The 17,415-nt window shown below is 32.7% G+C and overlaps 1 protein-coding gene across 1 annotated transcript in view; it reads right to left on the bottom strand.

Annotated features, from left to right (window-relative positions):
• The window catches only part of Trhde (thyrotropin releasing hormone degrading enzyme), a 362,149-nt gene that overhangs the window by 20,355 nt on the left and 324,379 nt on the right, over positions 1–17,415 (bottom strand). The window contains exons 13-15 of the mRNA XM_027929374.2: positions 14,276–14,423; positions 12,262–12,359; positions 11,707–11,814 (exon numbers count right to left, since the gene is read on the bottom strand). Coding sequence (XP_027785175.2) covers positions 11,707–11,814; positions 12,262–12,359; positions 14,276–14,423 — 354 coding nt within the window. The remainder of the gene's footprint in view (positions 1–11,706; positions 11,815–12,261; positions 12,360–14,275; positions 14,424–17,415) is intronic.

Consider the following 17,415-nt stretch of genomic DNA (forward strand, 5'->3'; position numbering starts at 1 on the left):
CAACAATTTGAGGTTCCTTGATTGCGGAGGTATCAATAGGATTTCTTCACACCACTTACCTCCTGATCACTCCAGGCCTTCTTTTCTATCACTTATAAAGATACTCATCGTTGGATTAAGGACTTTCTCTGATGATTCATTCTGAGATCTTCAACTTACATCTGCAAAGACCTTATTCCTAATAAGGTCCCATTCACAAGTAAGAGAATTTGGAGGTATCTGTCAGAGACCTCTATTCAACTCATGACAGTACAAGCATATGTTTTTAATTTTTCTCCTATTTCCAGGAAACTACAAGCCATCAAAGTGCTAAGTTTCTGTTTTAGTCAGCTTTTGTGTCACTGTGACCAAAATACGTGATAAGTACAATATAGAGGAGGAAAAAAATCATTTTGACTCTGTTTCAGGGTTTTTAATCCACAAACAACTGACTCATGGCTCTGGGCCCAAGGTAAGGCAGCACAGCATGGGGGAAGAGCCCAGTTCAGGAAAACTGAACAGTTCCTGGCAGTTCAGGAAGCAGAGGCAAGGAAGTTGAAGGGGCCATAGGGAAGATGTGCCCTTTAGGGGATGCCCCCCATTGCCTCACCTACTCCATCCACCTGCCTAAGTCATAACTTCGTTATTTCACTCAAACTGAGAAGGATTGATCGGGTTGCATCTTTCATAATTTAATGATTTCACCTCTGACTATTAACACAAATTTAATTTGAGGGGGACACCTCATATACAAACCAGGACACTATCCTTTCAGATATCTTAAGGTATATATAAAACAACATTTGATACTTAATCATTTGTCATAATCATCATGAAATTAAATAAATGCTATCATGTTATCATTAGAAATAAGATTAACATGAATTATTTTCATTTGGTTTGAGATAGACTGAATAATAAGTATAGATTCAATTCTACACCTTGATCACAAGGGAAAAAAATTAGCAGAAAGGAAATGTTGATGTTGATGAAAGGCTCTCGTTAGTGATAACAGCAATGCTTACATTACTTTGGGGAAAAGGTGGAAGAAATCTTTTTTATAGGGGTTGATAATCATTGTAATGAACTTTATATTCAATATATCTGAATCTGTCAGTAGAATCTGCTCACTGTAAGAATGTTTTGGAAGCTACAGATATTTTTGATGGCTATTCAGCCTTGGCTTAGTAAATAATAATGATTATCATTGTGAGTTTAATCAGCAATGCCCCCTGAATTCCTCATGTAAATCTATATTTGCTTCACACTTGTTCTGTGATAATAAGGCTTTTTAAATAGTGCTATTCTATAACTAATCAATAAGCACATATTTTGACAAATGACACAAAAGTTCAATAATAATGCTTGAAACTGGTATAAGGCAAATAGTAATAGCATCATAAGAAAATTATTATTGGCAGAAATGGGGAACCAATAATACTGTAAAGAAAAAAACTTAGATGATATCACCTTTGAAAAGCACTTTCATAAAAATTAAAATATCTTGAAAAACTACTATTGACTGTTTAACTCTATGCAAGGTTAGTAATATAATTTTTTTTAAAAAAGTGTAAGGCAAAAGCCCAAAGCATTGGGAAATGGAAAACAAGTATATGATTATTTATGCATTTTAAGCAAGAATATAAAATTACTAATGAACTTAGATTAAAAACTAAATGTGACTATAAGAAAATGAATGGAAATATGCACTTACTGTGGTTACATTAGCTCTCATTAGGCAATTAAAGTCCCTGTAGCTTAAGAACTAATTTAAAAATATAACGAGATGAGTTAGTCCATCAACTAGGTCATTAGGTCAAATATTTATCCCATGATGAACTGAACTAAGTTAGCATGTACAAAATTCTCCAAACAGCAAGGGAAGGTGGCACTTTTGGTGTGATTTCTGAGAAGCTTAGGGAAAAAGAGGACTTTAAAAGTCCTCATCTATATATAGTTATAGCTACTATTTAAATAATTTAAATATATTGAGACCTATACTTATTCAAGTATAAGTTAAGTAGTGATTACTGGCTATGAAAAGGATTTTCAGCTTGACAAAAGAATTCATAATAGCACAACTACTACATTCTATATTTTTTAATCTACCTACATGGTTTTTACAAAATGCATGCTTGGTAATGTATTCTATGCTTTGACTAGGGATCTCCTAAAGCTGTGATGAAGGTGCATAATCAATTAATTGAGATTTTTGCTCCTCTCAGCAAATAAAATGAAAACAAACAGATGAGCTGAAAAAAGAGTATCTTAGAAAACTTTTAGAGGATATTCTTGTGTCCACACAGATTCTGCCCAATCAGCTAAAACTTTTGAAATCCCATGAATGTAATCTTGAGAAAGAATATTGAGCAGAAAGACCATTTTTACATACTATTGCTTGTATTTAAACACCTACTTTCCTTCTTAGCTTCAGGAATCTGTACCTTTCAGGTAGACCTCAGATCAATTGCAGCTCTGCGGGAAAGTCACCCTGACTGACAGCTCAAGTTTTCCCTTGCTTGTACACCTTCCATCTGACTCACATCACAGTTAAAAATCATACATTATTTGTATGAATTTGATTAGCACTGGCCAACTCCATTAGATGGACTGTAAGGCCAGAACCATGTTCTTTGTTCACCATTGGATCCCCAGTATCTTTCTGCACAGACCTGGGACATGGCAGAGGCTTAGAATATATTTGATATCTGAACCAAGTACTTTATTAAGAGTTTTAATTAATATAAGTTAAAATAAGTAGACTTAGAACTGTGGAAAAATATGAAAAAGATTTTATTTTAGAAATATAGTTGAAAGTTAAAAATCAAGTTAACTATTATCCAGATATCCCATTATTCAAGTGTAGACCTGCAAAGCTGCCCAGCAACACTGCAGCTGTCATGATAACAGAAGCAGTATGCTAAAGGTTTTGCTTCTTAGCCTTAACAACTACCCAGGGAAAAACTGATAATAAGGTGTCAATAATGGTAATGATGCGGATGATAAGAGTAAATGCCAAGGGTTCTGATGACTCATAGCCAAGTTCTAAGTCTCTCTTTGATTATGGAGGTGATAATTCACAAGGAGATGACCAGCTATAATTCTAGAAGTTATAAAGTTCCTCAGCAGAAAGGTGAGGGAAAGAAGGATATTCTTTCTGTCCCCCCTCCACCAGCATATTATTCAAGTAAAAATAAAAGTGTTGCAAATTTTGCTCCAGGGAAAACGGAAAGTACTTTTTAAATCTGCATTGCAAATAATCCACATAGGTTTTAAAATATATTTTTCCTTTCACCTCAATGGGCCTGTTATAAAGAGTGTTTAGAGTAGAATATGCACACACGTAAAATGAAGAGTATGTGAAGCTCTCTATTAGAAGTGTCCCATACTAGGCAAATATTAAATCAAGACTAGCCAAACAGAATGGTGTGGAACACTGTACTACTTCAGATGCAAGAAAAAATATAACAAAAATATAGCTCAATTTAATCCACTTAACATAATCCACTGAGAGTATAATCACTTTTTTACAGCATCCTTTCTAAATCCTTAAAAATTAAAAATTAAATAATTTTGATATTCTGATGAAAATAAAAATTTTATGCCAGAGTTCAGTAGGAGGTAAAGAGACACATAACTTGAAAAAGCAGTATTAGCTACCTAGTAAAACAGTATTCTAAGTCAAATACTTAACCATATGTAAGAAAAAGAACAAAACTCACTTCAAAACTAACTTCCTGCATTATAATACAAAATAGAGTGTAAGTAGTTGTATATTTAAAAGGGAAATGAGTAAAAATATAATTAAGAATTATGTAAGGTTCCTGGGAACACATATAACAATAAATTCCAGATGTAAAATCTTTAAATATATACCATTTTAAAATATCTGTATCTATGGTTATTCCTATATATTTAAATAAACACAAAGGTCCTTGGATTTTTAGTAAAAGTGATTATAATAAATGAAAATAAAGATTTATGAAGGTTAATAGAAGAATAATTTAGAGCACCCTATAAAATCTAAGTTCCAAGAGCAACAACTAATATCTGGGCTATATCCAGTTATTCAGTGTTGTGATGTCTCAATTCTCTTTCCTTACATATATCCCTTGCCTAGTAATCTCTTTTACTTCTCATTCTTTCAGTTTCTATCACATAGGAATGCAGTACTTCAAAATGAGGTGTTTGTCCCTGTGGGGATAAAGGAAGAATTTCCAAGGTTTACCCTACATTATGAGGAGTGTTATGGTAATCGAATTCCAAAGTTTTGAAATTTCTTAAGCACACATTCCTTCTCTTTCAACTTTCACCTTTCCAAGGGTTCCTTGTAGTACACTGGCAAAGAGAAAATTCTAAACATTGGTGTTGATGCTTAGGAAATGAGCTTTGGAATTTTTAAATTAATTGCTTTCATAAAATTTGAAGAAAGGCCTAATGAAGTTGTCAGATGATAATTAAAAATTTTTGGTAATTTATTACTATGTGGTATCTGGCACAAAACTTAGAAAGATTGTGAAGAAATATGTCACATTGCTACAATAAAACCTTTTATTACCATCTACTTATTTTTATGTATATTATTTCTCAGCACTTCAACACAAAATAGGAATAAAATTGATGATGAAACTTTTCACATTCTAGCAATGAATAATACTTATCTAAAATATATAAACTAATTGAAAAAGGGATACTGTTTTTACTTTTTTATTTAAAAAATGTTAATTTTGTTTGCAAAATAATTTATCAAGTTAACAATCTTAATGATAGAGCTCAATTTACAAAACAATTTAACAAGTTTTGTGATAAAAATTATTTTCTTATATGAGTTTTTTGTAGACAGATATCTTATAATACTCAATAAAATATTTACAAGTAACACTATATAAGAACTCAAGTTTGGAAAAGGAAGAATGATACAAAATCCATAGAACTTAAGAACTTAATCATATTTTTAAATGGCTAATAATAATTTTTAAAAAATGAGTTGTGTGGTTTAGATTCCAATAGATACATTTAAAGGACTTGAAATGATTTTACTTTAAAATGTCCTTATTAGAATAAGATATGTTTGTATAAATATGTCAAAATAGACTTAACTCTCATGTGTAACTAAAAAGAACAAAGTATAAAAAGCAAAAATAAAGTCTATTACAATATTCTAGAAGTTAAATCTTTAACATTATGTAAATACATGATGGAACTTAAACATTATTTTAGGGGCTATATGTGCCTAACAATAATTCTACCAAATTTGAGCCCTAACAAATAATTCTACCAAATTGCCTTTAATGACTTCCTTTCTCTTACTCAAAAATACAATCATTAATTTCTGTCATCCTTCCTTCTCCAATAATGTTCAATGATCTCTGCTTCTTTCATTTCCACTATCAGTTCCCAGGACTAGACGTTTTTCCTAATATTCTTGCATTGATCAAATTTCCATGGGAGAAAAATACCACAGATCTCTATTTGGTCGCATTTATTCTGACTTTCATTTTTAGCTTTTGTGACTGTTTTGAATATTCATAAAGGCAGGAACCATCAATTTTCGCATGCACAAAGGCAGGAACCATGCATTTTTACCACTTGCCAAGTAACAGTGGACAGCATTAGTTCAGTGAGTGAATGCTGCATTCCAAGTGTCTGAGTGCCTAACACAGTATTTGTTCAATATAAATTTATCAAATGCATGAACAAATGAATATATGCCCTTTGACTAAATAATCAAAACACCCCACAATTAGACCTAGTGTAGGGAAATTGCATATTTTTTTACACACAGTTATTTATGAAAATGTGGACTGTTAGAGCTAAAATAAACACTGGAGGTTTGGGGGTGCAATCTCATTTTAGAAACATGATTGAGACTCTAAGAAGTTAATTGACTTTTTCCAAAGCCACATCTGTTCAATGATAAAAGTAGGATCAAAACCTAATTCCTTACCCCAGATTACTAGTGGTGTAGGTATCCCTGTGCTTTTCATTACTCTGTGCAAACTCCTTCTGGGTTCACTCCTCCTCAAAACACCTATGCTGGTCAATAAACTCTGAAACTGCATTTCTGGCTGGTGCAAGAACTTCAGCCTCTGATCCTTTAGTGTGGAACAACTTAAAACAATAGGAAAAGAAAGAGCAGTGTAAAGCCCTAAGGAAACAGGACCATGGGAACCTTGGAGATAAGAACACCTAGTTAGCATCTATGTCTTAGAGGAAGAAAACACAAGGTTTCTGAATTTGATACATTAAGGCCATAGTGGAAAGAAAACTTGTCTCTCCATCTTTATATTATTACATGAGAAAGCAAACATTGATGGACAAAGATCAGATGCAAAGAAAAATAGCTTATCTGGACCTCTTTTTCAGTATGAGATAAGATGAGCTATAGCTGATGAAGGGACATTTGCCATCAATAGCAACTGGTTAAGTATGAAAAAAGGTGATATTTACTTATAGGCCAAGATAGGCAGTATTTGTTAAAGTAGAAGGGAGGGGAAATGTGCTCCTGTTCCTAATTGAGAATCTCTATGATAACATTTCATTTTATATTTCACATCCTTATAATTCCCCAAAATTAGAGCATGCAGGACTAACATGGAAGGCATTCAATAAATGTGATTGTCCGTACTTAACAATTTAAAATGCACACCACCCATTACAAAGAGGTAGTTAAAACAAACAGAAGGCCATTCTAAAGATCACTGCTTCACCATTACCTGCAAGGGTTAGGTATTACACAGCATTCTTGCACTAAACTCTCATAAGCTGAGTGATTGATAATTTTATTGCTGTTTTTTCAGATGAAGAAGCTAAATGGCATTCCCAAGGTTGTGCAGTAGAATAACTTCAATTTGATCTCAAGTGTCTCAGACTATGAAGATGGTAACCTTTGCCATGTCAGTAGTTCCCAAAGTGTAGTCCCCAGACTAGCACCATTGCCATTACTTGGGAACTGTTTAAAAAAATCCAAATTCTTGAGCCCAAATCTATACTAACAAACTCTAGGGGTGGATCCCAACAAACTTAACAGGTTTCCCTGATGATTCTGATATATGGTCAAGTATAAGAACCACTGGCTTATGCCATGTAGCCCGATGTGCATAGAAATATTCTTATACTCATGGCAGAGAGTACTTAAAGTATGTTAGGTGGTTTTTATTTTTCTACCATTTTTGAAACATGGCAATTTGGTATACCAAGGAACCATAAGCACTAGGGATGGGGGCAGGTTGACTGGATATGGAAGCCCAGCTCTACCACCAATGATTATATAATCTTGGCCAGGTGTATAAGCTCTATAAGTTTTTGATTTGTCTTTGTTAAAAATGAAAACAAAAATGGTGAGATTATATGCTAAAAGCACTTAGTGCCTGAAGTGTAATAAACATTCAATAAAGTAAATAAATACAGCTTTGATTATGACAATAATATTAGTAACATTATGATTAATTGCCTGAGTAGTGAGGCTTATGAATTATGTATGCTGTAAAGCTCCACAGAGGCTCTGCTACCTATAATTTTTATTGTAGAATGGTCTTAATTTTTTCCAGTTTTATAATGAACTTCCAATTGATTTCAATTCAGAGAACATTTACTGTGTAGAAGTACTGTGCTATTTCAGGATATTTTCAAAGTAGAGTCAAGACACTTTTCAGATGAAGTCTTCAATTTATAGTTAGGGTAAGGATATAACTGTCTACTGAGTAAATCTTTCAATTAAATATGCTAAATCTTTACCTTATTTTGGCTTAAAGTTTTTGTTGCATCTTTCAACAGTATTTAAAAAGTAATGAATTATTTTGCACACAAATTTAATTTCAGTTTAAATTTTTTACTTAGAGAACATTCCATAATGCCATATTATCTTTGCATAGTCAACTGTATAACCCGGTAGTGCTTGAATGCAGAGATTTTTCAAATAGTAATTCATCTTCAGTAGCAATATATTCCTTATATTTTATTGAGTGAAACCTAGGCTTTTCAGGTCTTATTGATTTGCATTAACAAATGAAAGAAGCCACTTTCTATCCCTTTTTTAAATGTTTTTTTATATGTACAAAAAGATAATCATCTTTTCATTTTTAAAAGAAAAATACTACCAGGTCTCATAAGCTCCTTTCTTAGCTCATATTTTCAAGCGCCCCCGCTCCCCATTGGTATTGTTCTCCACAAATACTTGGTATTTTGTCTCCTTTCTGAAATGTGTCATTCTGCTGAACTTGGTCTGCAAATCGTAGCGTAACAAGACCTGAATGAAGCTCAATCTGTTTTCATGCATGACATCACCATTACTATTCAACACACCAGAGCAGCTGAACATTTTAACAGGGATCAGGATGTCAACTCATTCAATTTATTATCCACTGTAACTCTGTGATTTTTCTCTCTACTGTTACCATCTCTAGGCCTTTATTGCACATTTTAGTTCCATTATCCCTCCTTTCCCCTCCTTTCATGTGGTTCCATTTTCCAGATTTTAACATCTGATTTTAACCCTCTCTCTAATGTAGAAAGATTACACTGCACAGTTGCACAGCACTCCAAAGATCTGTAACCCCCACAACTTCCATGATTCACTCTTCTTTATATTTACTAGCATAAATATACATTTCTCCAAATATTTTATAAGTAGTAACTATATACCTCGAGTCCTTTTTTTTAGAGAGAGAATTTTTAATATTTTTATTTTTTCAGTTTTTGATGGACACAACATCTTATTTTATTTTTATGTGATGCTGAGGATCGAACCCAGCACCCCATGCATGCCAGGTGAGCGCACTACCGCTTGAGCCACATCCCCAGCCCAAGTGCTTTTTTTTTAAGATGATTTTTTTCAGGTCACTCTTTTTAAGGTTCCAGTTAGATAAACAAAAATAAATAAAAACAAAAAGGTTGACTGGCCTATTGCTGTAGGCACATTTAAAAAGAAATCTTGTTATTTTCTTCTTTGACTTAAGAAAGTTTAACTAAGCACCAAGGATCCATAGGATTGAATAACTGTTTTATTGTTAAGCATTAAACTGTTATGCACGACATACAGATTAAACCTCTAATCTTCACACATAGCTAGCTCGGTGGGTATCATATGCCCTTGCTGCTGGAAGACACCTGTGAGACTGAGGCAAGTTGTAGGTTTGGTTAAGCAAATCCTAGTAAACATAGTTACTTTCCCTCGACATGCATACTTGTCCAGTTACAAAAGAATACAAAGCAAAGAATATAAACACAGGAAGGAACTGACAAAAGAATCTTAAAGCATTTGAACCAAACTGATTTATTTTGCCATGAAAAAAATTACAGAGCTATCAAAACCAAAATTACCCGATTCCTTATGTATGAACTTTCATTCATAAGGAAATTATAGAAGCAATGGATTATTCAAGTTAACAAGTAAAAGAAAAAAATGACTATACTTTTTAAATTAACCAGCAACCTACGTGCTTTCTGCTTAGAATCCCCATCAGCCTACCTTACATATTCATACAAACCCATTCCTGCCTGCAACCCAGTGCTTTCCATCTAACAAAGTCCTACTCATCCCTCTGAGAGCAAGAGTTCCCCAAGACAGTAATTCCTCCCTTTGTTGTATTTACACTCTATCCTGTGCTTAGTTCTTGCTTCATATATAAAACTGTAACTGAATCTTCTATCAATTTTGAACACCTCTTCTCTTTAATTTACTATTAACACCTAATAGTGATAGTTGCTCATCATTTATTTTAAATAAATGAATCTTTTAAAAATATCATTTCCCAGCTAGGCGCCATGGCATTTGCCTGTAATCCCAGTGATTTTGGGAAGGTGAGGCAGGAGAATCTTAAGTTGGAGTCCACATTCATAATTTAGCAAGACATGGCAACTTAGCAAAACCCGGTCTCCAAAAAAAAAAAAAAAATTAAAAAAGTACTGGGGATGTAGCACAGCGGTATAGTGCCCCAAGGTTCAATCTCCAATGCATATAATAATAGCAATAATAGTATTTTCCTCAGAACTATATTTTAAAAATGAAGGTACTCGCATTAGGCTTGAAGCTCTCTAGAGAAGTTATGGTTATGCTATGGTGTAAACCAGGTCTTAATAAAATGGTAAATAAAAATATATTCACTTGGAAACTCATGAAAGGGTTGAAAACAATTACCAGTTCTAAGAAAAGGCACATGTGTGTAGTAAAATAAAAACAAACTACACAAAAGTAAAAGATAGGAAGTAGAGACAATTATTTCTAATTAATATAGTTCATCTTATATATATATATATATATCTATATATATATATCTATATATATCTCAATAAAATTTTGGATTATTGAATTTAAATAATTATTTTCATAGTCTAAGTATATGCAGTAGAATTGAAGAGTGTGGCAAAAATAAGGAAAAAAGTTCTTACAACGTGTTCAGGTCTAATAGAATAGTTTTCAGAAGACTTAGCACAAAGGACAATCATTAGTAAAAGTTTAAAAAATGAGGACACTTTAGGTCTAGAGAAGACTGATGACAGATTTAATCCCTGTCTCCAAATACATGATGGATCAACCGACAGATGATAGTGATAAAATAATTTCCTTCTTGGCTTAATGTAAGACCAGAGACAATTAACTCAAAGGGCAAACAGGAAAGTGCTACAGAAGGTGAGGGAGTATGACAAATGACTAAATATTGCAGTGAGAGATTTCACTCAGAGACCTTTAGAAGAGAATAGCCACCCTTTGATTTGGAGTGATATATTAAAATAAATCTAAATGACTCTTAACAAGACAAACACTAACTTGTTCCTTAAGTAAGTTACACGACTGTAATCCTCTATGTTTATATAGAACAAGTCTCTTTATTTGTTGCCCATGGGATCATCCCATCCACCGGGTCAGGGACCAGCTCATTGTCGCACGTGAAATAGCACTGTCCATATGAATTGCCTCTCAATGCTCCCTAATTCCTCTTCCTTCCCCTCTGACTCTAGTTAATTATGGAAGCCAGAAGCTGGAGAAAAATGACATCAGCTGCTCACAGTATAAAAACAAAAGGACCCTAAAATCCCTTGGAAGTTTAAAGTCACCTTTAAAAGGTTTAAAAGACTTGTTGTTGGAAGGCCAATGATCTGTGTTTTTTATTTTTTATTTTTTGCTTAATATTCATTTCATTAACATGTGACATTTAGTGCAAATTTTTTTTTGCTTAAAAGTAATTCTACTGAATAACTTTAACCTCATATTTTATATTAAAATTGAGTATTATACCATTCTAAGATAAGATAGAAGAGGAAGGTCATTGTCAAGGGTCACCGAAAGAGTAAAGGTCTCTTTTTATAACCTTTTTGTTTTTTTGTTTTAAATATTAACATTTGTTATGCTACTTTGTTGATAACATATTACTTGGAGTTGTTTTATGAATAAATGCCACAACCTTTATAAAGAATCTTAGACTTTGGACTGAATTTAATTATTTTGTTTTATGAGACAGCAGAGATACTACACTTGAAATAAGGTGCCATCTTACATGTATACAGAAAGAAGGGCTGGATTCAGAAGAAACCATAAAACTTGAAACTCTGCAGAGATGAGTGCACTGTGGCTCTCATGCTGCTGCTTTGTAAGCTGTGAGCCTGAAACACAGTTTAGCTGTGCATTTTCCTGCCTTGTTTTTCTCCATTTGATAAATGGAATGCATCCACCAACATCTGAAAGCACCATTAAATAATATCAGAAAAACAGGATTTAGTTCACCTTACCTGTTCCTGTTGCTGGAAATCCAATCTGAAATGAGTGTCGATGCCTGCTGGTGACAGTGCTTATTGCCAAAGCTGCATGCCAGCATTATCACTTCCCTACGCAGTTCTCTGGATACCATCAAAGGGAGAAGAAATAAAAAGCAGTGTTACTACTGGAGAGAAGGTCAGGGTAATTCATTGCATAAATAGATAAGTAAATTATAACACAAAAATAGTTTTTAGATATGAAGTCCTAGGCTGTTGAGTAAAAGACAAATAAATGGACAGAGTGAAATGTTCGACACACTATGTCTTCTCTGAAGACATCACTCCAACGAGGGGCATGGGTTCTGATCTCAGTATCACAATAAAGGCAGAACTTAAATTAAAACATAGCAAGGAAGTCCCTTTGTGTGGTAGAAACTGTTACCCAGCAGCTGTCTTCCCAGGCAAATGAAATGCAAAATGCAGAATGAAAGAAAGGTAGTTTCATGCTGCTAATGTCATAATGGTACTAAAAGAATGTTACTGTACAGTTCTGGGGGAAGAGAAGAGAATCAGAAAATAAAACGGTACTCATGTTGGTAGGATGCTTGAACAAGAGATCCATTAAAATTATTTTTCGGCCATCCAAGCTTAATGTAGGTTGTTGCAACTTGCTTTAAAATATATTCCTAAATGGGGCAGAGGCGGATTAGAAGAAATAAGGATACTGTTAGTTTCAAATTCTTCCATCCTGACAATTAAAATTCACAATTAAAATATTGCAAATCTATCTACCTTTAAGTATCAGTAAAATTCCAGGCACTGCAACACTCTATTATACTTCTATTCAACTTAGTATTTCAAAATAGAAAATAAGGACAAGATACTATTGGAATGGTAGAAATACACTTGCCTACTGAATGACTAAGTAATTTGCACTCTTAAATATTTTAGCTGACAATTTTTGTAACAAAATGAGGAAAATGAGGAATATTGAAAATGACACTCCTGCATACATATATACAAATGTATGTAGATACATTTTATGAAAATGAGCATCTAATACTTATGCATTTCATGTCAATAGAGTACACTTAATGCAAAGCTGTTATGCTGGCCCAGCCAATAACCTAGCATTGTTGAAGTTGAGACACACAAACTACTTCCCTGTAATGATATGTTATTACAGAGTCAACAGTCTATTCAACCAATGATGTATTTAAATATCAATACCAATGTAAGATACACTCTTCTTCCCTTTAATGTGGTCCTTGAATTTTGTCAAAGGAATGAAAGCACCGAAATTACAGTAAAAGCAGTTCTTAACTTTACAAAAATTGAGGTATTTGACATGATACACTATTCTAAAATACAAATATATACAAAAAATGTATTTTACTTTTATAGAAGTTTCGCATTGCAGTGTTTCTGTGTTAAGGAGAAAGAGAAGAGTAATATGTCTCTCTGTAGCAGATAAAATTATACCCAAACTGTAATGACCCATTTCTTTGCATGTCTGTTGTAAAGGCCTAGACAAAACTAATAACACTGAAAAGTCAAGCCAAGATTATTTTCACTAAAATAAAAAGAAAGAAAGAAAGAAAGAAAGAAAGAAAGAAAGAAAGAAAGAAAGAGAAAGAAAGAAATAAAGAAAGAAAGAAAGAAAGAAAGAAATGGATAGAGCTCCTTTCCTGCAGGCTTAGGACAAGAAAACAGGAAATAATTCTGATGGCCAACAAACAACTAAATGGCTCTAATAAACAGATTTCATGTCGTGGCAATACAGTTTTGAGTAATTCCAAATGTGTAGGTTAGCAGAATCAGTATGTCATAAAGCATTTGGATAATTTTATAAAATTCAGTGCAGGCTCTTAACTAAAGAAAAACAAATAATGCACAAAGGTAATAGCATAGTGCTAAGAAATTTAGGAATTAAAAGCTCATCAGCATTACCTAATCCTAATAATATTCTAAATGATTATTAAATCAGATTAGGAGGTTCAGCCTTGCAATTTGGGTTTACTTGGCTTTGAGTTTAAAAACTCTGGTCAGGTAACATTTTGAAATGTTTGTCATGCATTCATGTCTATGTGGATTATCTGTTGTTTGCTCTCCTGTATCCCCTTGGACCCAATTATGAATGGGCTTTTGCCTCAATGTTGATCTTATCCTTGTTAATTAAGGAAGTGAATTGGATTCACCATGGCCTTTTGGATAAAAATAATGACTAAGAATCTTGATTGAAACTGTCTATATTCTGTTAAGATCTTTGGGATCCCTCCACTCAGGTTAAGTCCTTTGTGAACACGGAGCCTGTTAACTCAGGAAAGTTAAGTTTAAACTTCACGGATTTGCCATGTATATTCCTTCTTAAATTCTAAAGCATTTAAGCTTAATTGACACTTTTAGGCCAGAACAAAAGGTAACATGTATTAAATTTCTTCTTCAAATAATTGTCATTCGTATTGCATAGAAAATCAGGCCAAAAATGATAACATTAACTAGCAAAAGAAATGAAAATAACTCAGGATCAGTTGTATACAGCAGATAATAAGAAAATGGTTTATCTTCTGAAAATTAGGAAGAAGAAATTATATATTTTTACATTGAAGACATTGTAGTTCTCCATGCGGTCCAGTAATTTATCTAGAGGATAAAGAGCTCTGCTGGCAGCGTGCCAAGGAAGAAAATCCTTCTCCTCAGACAGGTATCTGATAATCTCTAGAGGAATATTCTGAGGCAAATAGCCAGCCCTGCACAGTCAGAAGAAAGCTAATGTTAATTATATGCAGAAAAGATAAACAATAGTGCAAAAAATAAAGATTTGACTTATGCAAATAAAAGGTTGAAAGCAAGATTCATCACAGTATATGATAAAAATAAAATGAGTGACTTTTTAAACAAAGTCTTACTTAAGATGCTGGTGCCTCTTAATATATACAAAGTTAAAAATTTACATGAGCACAAACACATCAGAATGCATATTTTGAAATAAGATAATAATTATAGATTTTATACCAACCCTGAGTTTTTTTTCCTTCACAGAAGTAACAAATAATTGAAAAGAATTGATTTCTACAGTGTAATTTCTGTTACTCAATGCATTCCCTTTACTTTTAATATAGTTCTATGTAATGATATTTAATGCATATTGTTTTCAAAAACAATGAAATTAAAGTGCTAATCCATATTTTTAGTGTCTCTTTTAGATTATAATACAAGTATTTCTAAAATCTGTTTTAATTGGTTTCTGTAACACCTACAAAAATCAAAATTAGATTTTAATGAGTTCCAAATTTTTAATATGTTAAAAAAAAATAGACTCTCCCTCTTTACTCTTTTCCTTTTCTTATAAATGTTGTGGCACCTGGGGGACCAATATCAGATTCTTTACAAAAGACATAAATATAACTTCTAAAAATTATCTGAACACATGCTGTCTATGCTTTAAGAACTCATACCCAAAGAAAGGATTACAAAAAGATTGTTACATCTCTATACTCCAGCAGATTGCATATGAAATTCTTGTGAAGTCAAAGCAATATAAATAGCAGTACATTAAAAGATGATGTTGGACTTGATTTCTCCAATGCATATAGACATAGTGTAGTTTGCTGGGTTTTTTTCACCTTAATTATTGCTATCATCTGAATATTGGTATCTCCTCCAAAGATATGTTGGAACTTTATACTCAATGTGGTAGTATAAAGAGGTGGGGGATTTTTAAAGTGATTAAGTCATAAATCACTTAATGAACGAGATTAGTCACCATATTTGTAGCAGAAAGCAAGCCCTCATCAAATATCCAGTCGGCTTGGCACCTTTATTTTGGATTCCAGAGCCTCTAGAACTATGAGTAAAAATATTTTGTTTATAAATTACACAGCCTAAGGTGTTTTGTTTTAGTAGCCTGAATAGACTAAGCATAATTAAATAAAGGCAGACTTTTAACAGAAGGAATATGAAAATATGAAAGCAAGCAAAGTCTGGTAATCCTCTCATGAAAATACTGTTCTTTTCCATAATCATAAAATTAGGTGAAACTTTTAATATTTGTATAGTGGAAGGTGGACAGGGAGGAAGCCAAGTCTTTTCTTACCTTCATTTATAAAATGTTTGCCAGATTATTTTTTCCTTAATACAACAGACAAATATTAGAGGTAAATACAGGTGAATGTTAGTTTACAGCTGTATTTATAACATTCATAATAAAAACCAATTAGTATGCTCTTTGAATTGAAACAAAAGAATGTCGGTCAGTGTAATAATTTTTATTCGACTATGGTACAAGATTAATCATAGTTACTATTTGACACAAATAAGGATGGTGAGATAACCCCAAACGTAACATAATTTCAAAATATCCTTTAGAGTTTATATGATTTAGAGTACAACAAGATTGATGCCAGTTTTCCTGGGCAGTTTCTACTGTTTACATCCTTATAGAAAGAAAGTGAAGTTAGGCTATGGAACCAATAATTACACAAGCAACTTTATCTTTAGCTATTTTATCATCTCAATAATACAGTTAAATTTTGCTTTCATAGATTTATTGCCCACTGTTGGAGCATCTTTATTAATATATATAAAATTAATAAATACCTGACTTATTACAGCTCTCAAAAGAGTTTGGAAAATCTAGAAAGTTGTTTATTTTTACATAGATTTATATATGATAGCCTTATATCAATTATAATTTATTGTGTTTTACTTCATCTCTATAAAGGGATGGACATTATTTAATGACATGCTTTGTGAGCAATACGACAGTCTATAAAAAAGATAACAATGTTATGGAAAGATACTTATACTTGAGAAAGAACCTCAATCTGACTCTGCCACTAATATTCCCTGTACAATGAAGTAAATAATTCATTTCTCCATTCCTTCCAAAAAAAGGTTAAACTAGGCCATATCCTCAAAGAACATTTTGTCTTAACCTATATATCTACCCTTTAATTTGCTGAAAATCACTACATTAATATGAGCATAATTTATTATTTAAAAACCTAAAAAAATACAATATCATATTCTCTAGTCCTTAATTTTTTCATAAATACAGGTTTAAAAGGCAGCACTTGGATCCAGGTTTTATAAGATATGTGGCACAATGTAAACAATAAAAAAAAAGTAAATAAAAGCAAAACTGATAAAAATTTCAAATAATGCTAAAGCAAGCAAAGTATTCATTAGAGAAATGGAGAAATTTCTGTTTTGAGTTCTTATAGTAGAAATTGTTAACTGCTCACCAATATCCATGTTTTCCTCTTTTTCCTAAGATAGACTGTAATGCTCCGTCTTCCTGGTAGTTAAGCATGGACATGTGACTAACATTTAGCCAATAGAATATGAATGTGCTTCACTGCCAAGGTTAGCCCATAGACTTATCTCATTAAATATTTATGTTCTTTTCCTGAAATGAATCTTTCGGGGTCACCTTACAGACTTGTATTGGACATGTCAGTTATCCATGGGTCCTTGGATGGTTGCATAGCCAAGTTAGTTCTTACACCCGGCCCAATTATATGAGCAGGAATTAACTTCCCTTGTATTTGATCCAAAAGCATGTTTGGGTCTATTTTTTAAAGTAGTTAACCTTCTCTAATGAGTTTTCAAATAGAATAAGAAAGAGATTATACTTAAATTGCCCTCATTCTGCTTTGTAACTAACATATATAAGTAATTACCTACTACATAATTCAATACACTTGGCTTTAAGTTTGCTTGATCAAAATATGTAGCTAC

Source organism: Marmota flaviventris, chromosome 3 (assembly GCF_047511675.1).
Source record: "Marmota flaviventris isolate mMarFla1 chromosome 3, mMarFla1.hap1, whole genome shotgun sequence".
Lineage (NCBI taxonomy): Eukaryota > Metazoa > Chordata > Mammalia > Rodentia > Sciuridae > Marmota > Marmota flaviventris.